This window comes from Mauremys mutica, chromosome 20, assembly GCF_020497125.1.
Source record: "Mauremys mutica isolate MM-2020 ecotype Southern chromosome 20, ASM2049712v1, whole genome shotgun sequence".
In the NCBI taxonomy this organism is placed as follows: Eukaryota; Metazoa; Chordata; order Testudines; family Geoemydidae; genus Mauremys; species Mauremys mutica.
In genome coordinates this window covers 3437054-3450321 of record NC_059091.1, presented here as the reverse complement: position 1 = coordinate 3450321, position 13268 = coordinate 3437054, and the positions used below count along the sequence as shown (strand labels likewise).

Sequence of the window (13268 nt, the reverse complement as noted above, 5' to 3'; positions counted from 1 at the left end):
GTCAAATGTAAAAACCCTATTTCAGAGCTAGCCGTTCCCGGAGGGAGTTAAAAGCCCTTGGGGACAAGCCGAAACGGGGGGAGGGGGGACCTTAAAAATCTAACTTGGTGGCCACTGACGCTGGGCGTGTTTATTGGTTCCCCTAGCTGGGCCTTTCTCACGCTTGTGTTTATAGGCGGGTTCCCTCTTTCATTGGGTTCCCTTGTGGATGAGAGGCCCAGACCCTGTCTGCACTGAAACCACCCTCTGCCTCCGCTGCCGGGTAGGAGGCCTTGTCTGAACACACAAGATGTGCTGCTCTAACTAGTCCAGTAGAAAGGTTCAGTTCCCCTAGCGCTGATGCGGTTATCCCATGTAAACAGCCAGGAAGGGAAATAAGTTATACTGGGGTATAGTAAGGGTTGTCCTGGTATAAATGCATAGCCCCCGCCCCCCCAAAAAAATCACGCACCCCTAACCAGGCATGGTTGTGCCAGGACAAAAACCCTGCGTTGGCTGGGCCTGAAACCATCTATTGTTCCTGCGCAGGGACCAGTTTTACAGGCTTGTCTAGCCATAAGTTGCCCCAGTTTAATTTGGGGGAAGGGACAGCTCAGTGTTTTGAGCATTGGCCTGCTAAACCCAGGGTTGTGAGTTCAGTTCTTGAGGGGGCCACTTAGGGATCTGGGGTAAAATCAGTCCTTGGTCCTGCTAGTGAAGGCAGGGGGCTGGACTCGATGACCTTTCGGGGTCCCTTCCAGTTCTATGAGATGGGTATATCTCCATATATTATTATATTAAATCTGTGTAAACTGGTTCAGCTCCTGTGTGTGGACGTGGGTATCTATTGGCTTCAAACTGGTTATGTTGGTTCAGTTTGCACCCATCCGGTTATCGATGTGAGCTATAAGCCGGATGGGAACCAATATAAGGAGGCGCGCGCTCAGGTTACGCTGGTTTAGTGAAATTGGTTTAAAATCACACCGTCGGTTAACCCCTCGTGGATAGATAGGTCTGAAGTGGTGGGGGAAATGTGGACCGTGTTGTCGGCGCTGCCGCAAATGTATCAATAGTCTGTTGCCATGTTGGCTTGGCAAAAAATCTGCGTTGGAGCGGCTGAAATCGCAGGCAAAGAACCCCCCCGAAATGAAATCAACAAAACAAACCACCCACTCGCGTTTCACTCGGCGTTGGGTTTAGCCTAAAATAATACAGGGCCTAAAGTCTCGGCTGCCGTCTCTTGAAAGCTTGTGGTGGGTTCCAAGGTTCAGTGAGCTGCTCCGTGGGTGTCTAAGCATCCCGCTGCTCTGCTCTCCAAGCTGGTCACAATCGCCTCCATTAGTCCCCGGGCCTGGTTGTGATGTTTCTAATTTGCTCAGGATCTCTGGCCAGGTCCAGAATCCTCCTTGTTCTTGTCACCACCTCTCCTGCGAAGCGGTCGGCTGCAATGACAAGCTGTGGCCTAATTCTGTCCCCTGCTCGGGTGTGGGGAGGTGGCTGGATGGTTGGGGTGAGTGGCTCGTTCCCGGGCGGGAGCTGAGGACTGGGGTTATTGGGATGGGATTTGCGGGTGTTTTGGGGTGGGGGGAAGCTGCTGTTTGTTTCAGAGGAATCGGCTGCTGCCCAGACCTGTCCGTGCTGGGCTGTAGGCCAGCCTAGGCCCAAGGAGATGTCTGTCCAGCCCACCCACAGACAATCAGTTACCGATGGGATTGGTCAGAGAGAGGCGTCTGGAAGCGGCCAGTGCCCGTACTGGCCCGCGATCAATACTCCCATCAGGCGAATGACGCCCGCTCGCCTCCAGTGTCGCTCATCTGGGGAGGAGCTAATGAAGCAGCCAGCTCGCTGCTGCAGCCAATGTTCTCTCGCAGCCGCGGCTCCTGCTTTCAAACCCTGACCCTATTAGTCGAACCGCTCCCCTCCTATTAATCTCCCTCCTCCGTCGCTGTAATTAATTCCCCATCTTCCCTGCTTTTATTTGGTTCCCTCTTAGCCAGGCCGCACTCACGCTCCTCCTCCTCCTGGCTGCTTTCCTAAGGCCGGGGTTCCTCCGCCCCCGGTTCGCTACCTCGCCCTCCCGTCCCCAGCACCTCCCTTCACCTTGGCACCAGCCCGGCTTGTCCCCACGCTCTCAGAGCTGACCCTGCAGCAGCCACCTGTCTGGTTCCGGCTTCTCGACTCCTCCTCTGGCCCTTAAAGGGCCAGAAACAGGTTTTCCCAGCCAAAAAAACCTGCGGCTGGGGTGTACCGGAAAGGTGTGGTGTTGATTTTTTTGTTTGTTTTTATAACCACGCTACTGCGTCCGGCCCGGTTTCCCCGGTGCAGGTGCTGGCTGGAGAACTCTTCTTGTTGTGGCTTGTAGGAGCAGGCCGGGCGGGCCGGGATGCGCCGTGCAGCGGGGGACTCCTGGTGTGGCTGTGAAAGGGAGTCAGGGGGGAAGGTCACTTTCTCGGCTGATCGCTAGTGAATGTGACCTGTTCCCCAGTTAGCAGTACGGATGGGGCGGAGGAGTCTCCCAAAGCAATAGCGAGCGGGAGGCCCCCGCGTGCGAGATGAGTTGCCTGCTGCTGAAATTTCCCGAGTTGGTGAATCAGACGCTGTCGTTATCCTGCGCTGACGGGGAGCAGCCCGCGGGGCTCCTCCGGCCTGGCAGCGTTGCAGCGAACGCCACGGAGAGTGATGAAATCGCCAGCGTCTCTTTCGACACTCGGGGCCTGGCCTGCTGCTTCGTGCAAGGCCGTGGCCTCGGTGCGGCCCTCCGAGAACGGCCGCTGCTGGGCTCACGCCGTCCCTCGGCCCTGCTGTGTTTCAACCCATGCGTCGTAACTCAGTGAGGCGGAGAGGGATCCCCCGTGGCCTGCGTGGGGAACTGAGCTGGGGTCTCCACCATCTCTGCTGCAGGATGACCTCAGACAAGTCCCTTCCCCTCTCCGCGCCTCCTTTCCCTGAGCCCTGAAGGGTCGCCAGTCTTTTCCTAGGCACACGCCCAATCTGCAGTTGGGGTCTCTTGGGGAACCGTCGTTCACGTGCTGGAAAGCAACCGACGTCTGAGAGGGCATTTGCTTTCCTTGCTGGCTAAGGCTGGTGCCTGGTCGCGGGGCTTTCTCCCGCAGTTGGGAGCGGGCAGAGATCAGAGCTGAACGGCAGATACCCTGGAGGGCTTTTCCAAAAGCCATTGAAGAGGAAAGGAGCAGCAGTCCCGAGGGAATCGGTTGGGCTGAATTTCAGGTTTTGTTTGCACTGCGGCTGGGCTGTCGGGTGTACAAATTCCCTGGAGACGCCCACGGGGAGTTGGAGATGATGGGAGGCCAGTGGTTAGAGATGGGGGGGCGGGGGGATTAGGATTTCTGGGTTCTCTTCTTGACTCTGACTAGCTGTCTGGCCTTGGGGAAGCACATCCATCTCTCTCTGCCCCGTCTGTGAAATGGGGCTAATCCACCCACTTAGAGAAAAGGAGGCTAGTGAATAAAGGGCTAATGGGGGGGGGAGGGGCTGCCCTCCTCCTGGCAGGCCGGGGGCAGGCAGAGTCCTGCATTAACTCCTTGTCCCCATTCCTTTATACGGGGAGGCGCTGGGCAGCCGTCCAGACGTGTGGTTAGCACTGGCCCTTTGTACGCGAGACAGCAACCGAAAGATGCGACCCACATGCAGCTGGCGTGGTGGGTGGGTGTGTCTGGGAGGCGCCACTCAGGCAGGAGTGACCCGTCGGAAAGCCGAGCGCCGAGGTAGCTGGGCTCCGTGCCCTGGGATGACGTTCCCTGGCTTATTTCGTCCGGCTGCTCTCTTTTGCGTGGATCTCAGCAACAGGAAATGCTGCTTTTTTTCCCCAGTGAAATGGGCAAACAGCTCCCGGCCGGGGAGGGGGGTGAGGATCCTGAACTGAAACATGCCGGCCCGCTGGTGGAAAGATGCTAGAAGCAGCCCCGTGGGATTCCTCCGGCTACAGCCGAAAACTCTCCGCAGCCCCGACTAGAAGCAGAGTGGCCGAATTTAACGCAAAACCGAATCCGGGGCCGGGAGCACGTGAGATCTCTCGCTAGCCGCTTCCCTCCGAAGCTCCCAACGCAGCAGCGCCGCCTTACGCCGACGTTGGTTTGTTTACCGTAGGGCTGCTGGCTTGTTGGGGCAGCTGCAGGGAGTTTTCTAACCCTGAATGTTCCCGGTGATGGGAAGTGGGGACCCGGCAGCTTTTCTCAGAGCCTCGAGCTGTCAGCATCACGCAGGCCGGGAATTCGCACCGTGGTTTCCGCGTCCACTTTCCTTCCACCGATTGAGATTCAGCTGCTTTCGCACCCGTTCGGCTTCCTTTCGGGGGGGGGCTTTTCAGTGCACTGTTCTCCGGCTCAGCTTGTTTTACATCCAACCCCCCCCCCCCCCCCACGAGTCGAGCTTGGGTACAGGATCTCCCACCTGGCCTTGATCCCTGCCTGGTGTCTAGCTGGTGGTGGGTGCATTGTACCCAGTATGTGGGGTGGGGTGGGGGAACTTCCTGTCCTGCCTGGGCAGCGGTGCCAGGTCGGGGCACGTTTAACCCTTTGGTGTCTCGTCTCTTCTCTCCTCAGAAATGGAAACGAACAACCATTTTAACTTCCCTGGCCTCCCCACTGCCTCAGGACTGAAGCCCACCCCTTCCTCAGGGGACAGCGTCTACACTAACGGGTCTCCTCTCAACTTCCCCCCGCAAGGGAAAGGTAAGTGCGTGGGCGGGGGGGGGAGGCCTCTTGGACCCTTCGGCCCACCCACCATTCAGAAATAAGAACCCTCCACTGGTCTCTAGCACCCTGGGGTGCTTCACAAACCGCAGTGCCCACCCGCCCGTCCCTGGCAAGCCGGGGACCTCCACTGCCTGCACAGAGTCAGTGTCTGATGGGAAAAGAACCCAGGAGTCCTGGGTTTCAGGCCCGCTGCTCTAACTCGCTAGATCCCACTTCCTGTGCAAACCCTGCATCATTTTGACTGGTGTCCAGCGTCCTGGCAGCATGGTGAGGAGGTTCGCTGGGATCCCGGACACGGGGGCTGAGGCAGTCCCCAGGGAAGAGGCAGGACTGATCTGGCCAGGCCATCGTCCCGGCCTTGGGTTTGAAGTGTCCCCAGTGGTGGTGCTTCCCTTGAGAGAGCGGGGGGGTCCCGAGGAGTTGGGGGTGTGGGGCACTGAGGGCACCTCCTGATGGCGTGGACGGAGCCCCCTGCAGCAGAAAGAAGGAAGCCATGCCTAGATTCTCCTGTCCCCGGTCTGTTGCCGGCCACCGTGGGGTTCGGCGTTGGGTTCGCTCCAGCGGGAGCAGGACTGGACTGTCTGGTGCAGGAGACCTAGGAGCCCAGAGCAGGAAGGCAGCCACCCGAGAGGACCAGTTAACCCGGTTTGAAGGCAGCTGGGCCACGGGGCAGACACTGGGCTGGGCGCAGGAAAGGAGCCTGGAGGGTGGGATTCTGGCTGGGTTGGCGGGGATTAGTGGGGGGGGGATGGGGCTCTGTTTGGGATCGCTTCATCCTAGAAAAGAAACGACTTGCCAGGACGGGTCTTTGCATGGATTTGGCTGGTCAGCTGATCTCGCCAGCGGCCCAGCCGAGGGGCAGCTAATCCCCGCAGGACTCCGGCGCTGGCTCGGACACTGGGGCAGTTCGGCAGGTTTCACCCAGACCTGCGCGTTCTCCCTCTCCTGGGGATGTTTGCCGGGGCAGCCCCCACCCCCGGCTCACAACCCCCCACGCTTGGAGCCGGAGCTGCCAAACTACCCGTGGCCGTGGCTCTGGGTGGCTCGGAGGCCGACGGGCGGCTGGCCACGCGGTTCCAGTCTGCGGCGGGTCTCCGAGGCCTGCTTCTCCCGGGACGGAGGGTCCCAGCCACTGGGCACAGTACCCTGCTGCAGCCCATGGGGGGTCAGGGGGAGACACCCGGGCAGCTGGGGAGAAATCAGACAAACCCTCCCATCTCCCCAAGGCCCCGCTTTGTGCTGGATGACCTGCGTGCGGGGGGGTGTCAGTCTGCAGGCGACCTTCTCGGCGCCCTCCGTACCGTGCTCTCTAGGGGGCCGGGGAGCTGGACGGCAGGACCTCATCTGGGTCGGGCAGGGTGCTCCCCGTGGACAGCTCTTCTGTGGCTGCCTGTTCCCGGCTGCTGTCCCCACGCCCTTGGGTCTGTGCCCCACACCCTCCAGTTGAGCTGTCTCAGGGAATATCCTTCACCCCCGCCCCACACCCGCTGGCTTTCCCGCCTCAGCTGGGCTCTTCCCCGCGGAGAGGAAAGCCGGGATCCCCTCGCTCTCCCCGGCGCGACCAATTAACCGGCGGCTCTGCCTTTCCTTCGGCAGGCCTGAATGGCGACATGAATGGGAATGGCTTATCTCCTGTATCTCACACTAGTACTTCAGGGACGTTCGCCTCTGCCGGGCACTCCCCCGACGCCTCCGCCCTCCCCCACCCGTACGACTATCTCTGGAACTACCCGCCGTACCAGCCCGGCGGCCTCAAGGAGACCCCCAGCCTCGGACAGTACCCGCTCAACGGCATCCTTGGGGGCGCCCGGCCGGCGTCCCCGGGGCACAACACTAACCCCAGGGCAGGGCAGGAGTTCTGGGCCAACGGCACCTCCGGCTCCATGGGGCTGAGCTTTGATTCGCAGGAGCTGTACGACTCCTTCCAGGATCAGAGCTTTGAGCTCGTGCCAAACGGCGCCAGCGGTTTCTACGCGGCCGCCCAGCCCTCCCCCATGCTGGGCTCCGGCGCCCAGCCTTTCTCGCCACCTCCGGGCCTGCAGGACGAGCCGGGCGCCGGCCAGGAGGGGTCCTTGGCGGCAAAGGAGATGCCGCCTGCCGGCGAGGAGACCGGCGCCGCTCTGATGGGCAGCCGGGAACTGGAGGAGACGCAGCCGGGTGAGCGGCGCCGGCCTGGGATAGCTGGTAGCGGGAGCTGACGGGACCGGCACGTTCAGGGCAAAAGGGACCAGAACCCCCCCGGGCTGGGGTATCCGCTCCTCTAGTGCAGCTGGGCGGGGGCGGGGGCCATGTCTAAATCAGCCCCTCTGCCTGCCCCTCCAATCCCTGCCGTGGTGTCGAGCTGCTCCCCGAGTTGGGCTCCCTGCATTGCACCCCTGGGTGGGCCCAGCAGCGCTGCCCCGGCCCCCTACCCGCGTTCTGCACTCACAGACGCCTCCCCCCCGCCCCCCCGGCGTGCGCGGGGAATTCCCCGAGGGCGGGGCTTGGGGATCGAGCCCATGACCGGGGGAGGGGGTGAGCCAGGCGGGGGCTCCCCCTCCCAAAGGAGGGAAAAAACGAGTTGGCAAACTTGCCACGAGCCCCCCTCCCCCCCAAGACGTGTTGGGAAAAGGGGTGCGGAAAGCCCGGTCTGGGGGGCTGGGGACCAGTAATTGTGCCGTGGGGGGGGAAGGGTGTTGGAGCGGGGACCCCGCTGAGCTGCCCATAACTGACGTCCTGCCCAAGCAGCGTCTTCCTGGCTTGGCTGGACGGGACCCGGGGCTGCTGTCTGGAGCTCCGCACCTGAAGCGGGGTCCCCCCCGGGGGGCTGGGGCTGGGGGGGGGCACCCATGCCTGTGTCAGGAGGCGGGGGAGGAAGGGTTGCGTTAACGTGCTGTCTTTGGGGTGGGGCGGTTGTTTCTAGACCTGAAAATGTGCAGCTACAGCAGCTCCGGGCCGGCCGTGGAGCCGCTCAGCCAGGAAGCTTCCGTCTTGTCCCCGGACACCGCTGGGAGCTGCCTGGGCGACGCCTCTGCCCTCGCCGGTGCCCTGGCAGACCCTCCCCTCCTGAGCGAAGACCCCCTGGAGCCCTTCGAGTCGCTGGCTAGAGGTAGGGAGGCCGGAGGCCGGTCCGAGAGGGTGGATCCCCTCCCCCGGGAGGTCGACCGCCCCATGCATTGGCAGTAACCGGGCTCCCTCCTCGGGCTCCATGTGCCGCCAGCCGGGTGTGTGAGAGATTCAGAGAGCCTCTTCGATCTGGGGTGAGGGGGGCAGGTTCGTGAAACGGGCTGGATCTCGACCAATCACAGGCTCCGTCGGCCTGCACCCTGTTGCCCCGCTTGCGTTGCGGGTCTGGGGCTCAGACCGCTGGGAAGTCGGGCGTCGAGGGCGTCGCTGAAGCCGCTGACTATTTCCTGGTCCCCATCCCGGTCCTTGAAAAATGTCCTGGCAAACTCTTCCCACCTCCCTTTGGCCCGAGCCGTCGGCCCCAAAAGCAGTGTCAGCTGGGGAGCTGAGACCCGCCGGGGCAGAGCTCCAGGTTCACGTGGTCTCTAAGTGCGAACTTCCTCCCCCAGCTCTGCCCAGACCCCGTCAGATCAGCACTGGGGGGGACACGCTGTCTCTTATATACCCCTCCGGCTGTGGAATCCCTCCCACCGGTAGGCGGAGTCACGAAATCCCTCCCAATAGGGGTGGGGTTACAGGACCTGGCTTCCTTGTTTAAAGGGCCAGGCTTCCTTCTACACAGTCACCCAGCCCCACTCGCTTCCGGGATGGTTATTACCCAGCCATCTTGGGTTTTGGTTCCCAAAGGATGGGGGGGGGGAGGCGTGGCTAGAGCCAGTGAAATCCCATTAACCCCTGGTGTGCTGGAGCCAACGAAATCCATTAACCCCTGGTGTGCTGGAGCCAACGAAATCCATTAACCCCTGGTGTGCCGGAATCACAGGAAGTGCGCTCATTGTGGGTTTAACCACACACACACACACGCACCCCACCCACCCCCCAGCTGGAGATACCAGCCCCTCCCCGGGTGCAGCCCTAACCACGCTGGGGTGAACACTCGCCTCCGGTAGGATGCATCTTACTCCGATCCCCACCTGCAGACCCAGGGACCGGAGATCTCTACGAGATGGACAACTCCCAGCTGGTGAACGACAAGTCTTCTCTGGAGGCTGCCCCGGACATCTCGACCCTCGAGTGCTCCGAGAGCCCCTCCCTGAACAACTCCAGCGCCTTCAGCCTGCTGCCGGACGACAGCCAGGCCCCCTCCTCGCTCTTCGTCGGCCCCGACTCGCCGCCTGTCCTGGGGGAGGCCGTCCTGCAAGGTAGGGGGTGTCTCTGGCGTGGAACCGGCTTACGAGTGGCCCTGGGGCCAGCCCGGGCTGCTTTGCAAAGCGCCCAGCTGGTGGGGACTACGTGTCCCAGTGTCTGCTGGGACATCTCCAGCCCAGCGGCTCAAACTGCCTTCCGGGGAGCAAGACGCGGGGGGATCCTGCCTAGTGTAGTGTGTTATCGGCGACGCCTGGGCCCCACCGCGCTGGGTGCTGTCCGTGTCCGATAAAAGGCAGTCCCTGCCCCACAGCGCTTCCACGCTCCGGGTAAGAGGTGGATACAGATGGCCGGCGTACCCCCAGGGTGCTGGGCCTGTGGAAAGCTGGGGGAATTGAGTGGGGGGGTTTGTTCTAAGGGCTCCAGCCAGGGGAGAAAAATCCCCGAGGAACCATGAAAAGCAGCAAGGTTCAGGGCCTAGCAGTAGGGGCGAAAGGGTGGTTCCCCCACAGCAGGATTTTAGCAGGGGATGTATTGGGAGCCATAACCTCCTTACGCCCCAGTCCTGTGCCTGGCCTCTCCAGTTCTGCAGGGAGCAAGGCTCAGTGGTTAGAGCAGAGGTGACGTGGCACCGGGGCTGCCGTCCCGGCTCGGCTGCAGACTCAGCCCGTGACTTGACAGGGTTTATTTCATCCTGCTGCACCCCACCCCCCATAGAAAGGGGGGGGTCCCAGGGCCTGCCCTATGGGTGGAGGGGGGCAGAGACGAATCGCTGGAATTGCCTCGAGGGGTTGGGGGGGACACAGCATGGGGTGGCAGCCTGGGGAATAACCCCGGCAGATGGCGTATCCCCTGCCCCACATCCCCACGAGTGTCTGTCCCTCCCTGGTGTTGCAGACAGCAGCTTAGACCTGCAGGACGGGGGCGACCCAGGGGAGGAGGAATCGGAGTCTCTGGAGTGCAGCCCCCCGCTGGAGCCGGAGTCCCCCTGTCTGGAGGAGGAGGAGGAGGAGGAAGTGGCTGAGGACAGCTGCCTGGAGGCTCCGGCCGCCCCGCTCAGTGCATCAGCAAGGGGTAGGTGAGAAGCGGCTTCCCCCTGGCTGTCCCAGCCCCCACCCCGGCCTGTAAGCGACCAGCCGGCGCTCGGTCAGTGACTGTCCCCCTGTCTTGGCAGGCGAAGTCCCCCGCAGACGGATCGCCACGGCGGAGGAGGTTCGCTTCCCGCTGCAGCACGGGTAGGTGGCGCCCCGCGCTTGGGGGGGTGGTCCGGGGTGGGGACGGCAGCGCTCTGCCCAGGTGGGGGCCGGCCGCTGACGGGCCTTTCCCGCGCAGGTGGAGGAGGGAAGTGCGAATCAGGAAGGGCAGCCACCGCTGGCAGGGGGAGACGTGGTACTACGGGCCCTGCGGCAAAAGGATGAAGCAGTTCCCGGAGGTGATCAAGGTAAACGTCACTCCCCGTCGAGAGCCGGGGAGGAATCTGTCGCCTGCGGCTGTTGGGAGGCTGGCACGGCGGGTTGGAGCGGGCAGATCCCCACTGCTGGGCGCCCCAGCCCCCGCCCCCCAATCTCCCCCAGCCCCCGCTTACTCTCTGTCCTGGAAGCTGCCAGTCGTGGGCTGCCCCCCATGACGAGGCCCAGTGTACAATGGGGGGGCGGTGTTGCCCGCTGTGCTGCACAGGGGGGTGTCCCGATGGCCGTGCCTGGCCGGGGGAAGCCCTGTGCCCACCGCGGGACCCCGATCAGCCCCCTTTGCCTTGTCTCCTCCCCAGTACCTGAGCCGGAACGTGGTGCAGGACGTCCGGCGCGAACACTTCAGCTTCAGCCCTCGCATGCCTGTTGGAGACTTCTACGAGGAGCGGGACACGCCCGAGGTGGGCACCTTCCCCGGGGCGCGGGCTGCAGCCGGCTCGTCTCTCGGGAGCGGGGGGATGAGGCGAGCGCCGGGACTGTCCACCTTTATTGGGGATGCACCCGAGGGTGCAGGGTTTGCAGGGCCCAGGCACCAGGGCCCCGTGGCGATGCCAGCTGGCAGGTCGGGGGCCCCTCCCGTGCTCCCCAAGGCCTCCCTGGCCGTCTGGCGCCCTCGCTACAGGCGTGAAAGGAGACTTCCCCGGGGGCCCAGGCATTGGGGGGGTGGGGGTCAGGCCAGGGCTAGGTGTGGAGACCCCAGGGTCAGTCTGGCTCTCCCCTCCCCCGCGCAGGGCTTGCAGTGGGTGAAGCTGACCCAGGAGGAAATCCCCTCGCGCATCCAGGCCATCACGGGCAAGCGCGGGCGCCCCCGCAACGCGGAAAAGGAGAAGGCCAAGGCCAAGGAGGCGCCCAAGGTGAAGCGCGGACGGGGCCGGCCCCCCAAGGCCAAGATGGCCGACTTGCTGAGCAAGACCGACGCCAGGCTCCTGAAGAAACTGGAAGCCCAAGGTACCCCGCCTCCCCGGTGCCGGGAGATCCCTGTGCCCGAAGGGAGCACGGCTCCTGGGGCGCCACCTGCCCCGATGCGCCAGCCACTCCCGCTGATTTCAGAGCAGGGACGGGGCTGCTCAGCACCGCTCTGGATCCGGCCCCACCCTCAACCTGCTGCGCGCCTGGGGGCAAAGGCACCGTCCGGGGAGGAGCCCGGCTAAGAAGCTGCCAGCTGGAGGGTGTGAGACTCCCCCGGTGGGACCGCCTGGCTTCCCAGGTGACACCCTGCCGCAGTGCCGTGGGCCTGATCTCCCCTGCCAGCCCGGGGCAGCACCCTCTGGGCACCTCGCTGATGGAACCGGAGATTGGGTCTGCTCAGGCAGGCTGGGTCTTAAACTGTAGCCCCCACTCCTGGCCCGTGGCCGCTCCCTGCGCCGCTCCCCCCCTCCCCCATCATGCACACGCCTGTTGCTGTGGACGCTACTGTGCCAGCTTCCGGACAGCGTGCGGGCCTGGCGCCCGCATCCCCAGCGACCAGGAGACACGAATCTTCCGCCAGGTGACACACACACACGCCCGCCCGGCTCCACCCTTGACTCTTTCTCTCTTCCCCCCCCCCCTGACTTGCAGAGGTGCTCAGCGACGAAGACAAGCTGAAGATGAGCAAGATCAAGAAGAAGATGAGGCGAAAGGTACGAGCGGCGCTAGGGGAGGGCTCCCTCCACCTGGGGCACCCAGTCGGAGCTGGGAGGGTGTCCCTTCCCCCCTCCGCCCCCTCCCAGTCTGGGGCTCCCCTCCCCGCCAGGCACCTGAGCTGGATTTTATCCCTTCCAGGCAAGGAACAAACAGAAGCAGGAGGCCAAAGTGCCCAAGCCCAAGGAGGCCAAGAAGAAAGCCAAGGTGGGTGTGGAGGGCCCTGTTTGGGGGAGGCGGGGGGGAGACACGAAGGGGGGGGCTGTGTCCCTGACTCGCCCCCCCTGCCGCTCTCTGTCCCCCAGGCGAAGAAGGAGAAGGCGCGGCCGGAGAAGGCCAAGGAGAAGGGGCGGCCCAAGGAGAAGGGGCGGCCCAAGGAGAAGGCCAAGGCTGTGCGGAAGGTGGACAAGAACCTGCTGGCCCAGCGGCGGCTGGAGGAGCGGCGCCGGCAGCAGATGATTTTAGAGGAGATGAAGAAGCCCACCGAGGACATGTGCCTGGGCGACCATCAGGTGGGGTGAACCCCCTGGCGGGAGCGGGGGAGATCAGGGCTCTCCCACCCCTGAGGCCCAGCGCCCGTCTGGCTCTGCAGCTGCCCTGGGCTCCCACGAGTGGGTCGGGGTGGGCTCCCCACGGGGCGAGGGCTGAGCAAGCCCCTCACATGGGGTGTGGGGCCTGGTGCCTCCTGCGCTGGCCCATTGGGGGTGGCGAGGCTGGTGTCACATGCCCATGCGTTGGGGGTCGGGGGGTGGAAGGGAACCATGCTGAAACCTGCCAAGGTCCCGGCTCCAGCCACTAGGCCCCGCTGACCAGCGTGTCTCTCTCTCTCTTTCCCCCAGCCCCTGCCGCCATTCTCCCGCATCCCCGGCCTGGTCCTGCCCAGCGGTGCCTTCTCCGACTGCCTCACCATCGTGGAGTTCCTGCACAGCTACGGCCGGGTCCTGGGCTTCGAGGTGCCCCGGGACGTCCCCAGCCTCTGCACCCTGCAGGAGGGGCTGTTCGGCGTGGACGACAGTCTGGGCGAGGTGCAGGACCTGCTGGTGCGGCTCCTGCGGGCTGCACTCTATGACCCCGGCCTCCCTTCCTACTGCCAGGTACGTGGGCGCGGCCGAGCCCCCTGGACTCAGTATGAACAACGGGGCGGGGGGGGGAGCCTGGTTCCATTTCCTGCTCCGCCCCACACTTCCTGCATGACCTGGAGCATTGTCCAGCCAGGCTCCCGCTTAGCACG

The 13268-nt window shown here is 63.7% G+C and overlaps 1 protein-coding gene across 3 annotated transcripts in view; it reads left to right on the top strand.

The window, feature by feature from the left end:
* Positions 1–13268, top strand: part of BAZ2A (bromodomain adjacent to zinc finger domain 2A) — a 30260-nt gene that overhangs the window by 8339 nt on the left and 8653 nt on the right. For 2 of the 3 annotated variants that reach the window (XM_044995416.1, XM_044995418.1), the window contains exons 2-14: positions 4542–4670; positions 6291–6851; positions 7597–7782; positions 8780–9001; positions 9843–10019; positions 10120–10180; positions 10278–10386; positions 10714–10815; positions 11146–11362; positions 11975–12036; positions 12179–12244; positions 12343–12549; positions 12877–13131. In XM_044995416.1, coding sequence (XP_044851351.1) covers positions 4544–4670; positions 6291–6851; positions 7597–7782; positions 8780–9001; positions 9843–10019; positions 10120–10180; positions 10278–10386; positions 10714–10815; positions 11146–11362; positions 11975–12036; positions 12179–12244; positions 12343–12549; positions 12877–13131 — 2352 coding nt within the window. In that variant the 5' untranslated portion in view covers positions 4542–4543. Of the gene's footprint in view, positions 1–3606; positions 4072–4541; positions 4671–6290; positions 6852–7596; positions 7783–8779; positions 9002–9842; positions 10020–10119; positions 10181–10277; positions 10387–10713; positions 10816–11145; positions 11363–11974; positions 12037–12178; positions 12245–12342; positions 12550–12876; positions 13132–13268 lie in introns of those variants that run through there. The other variant, XM_044995417.1, reaches the window with a different exon arrangement.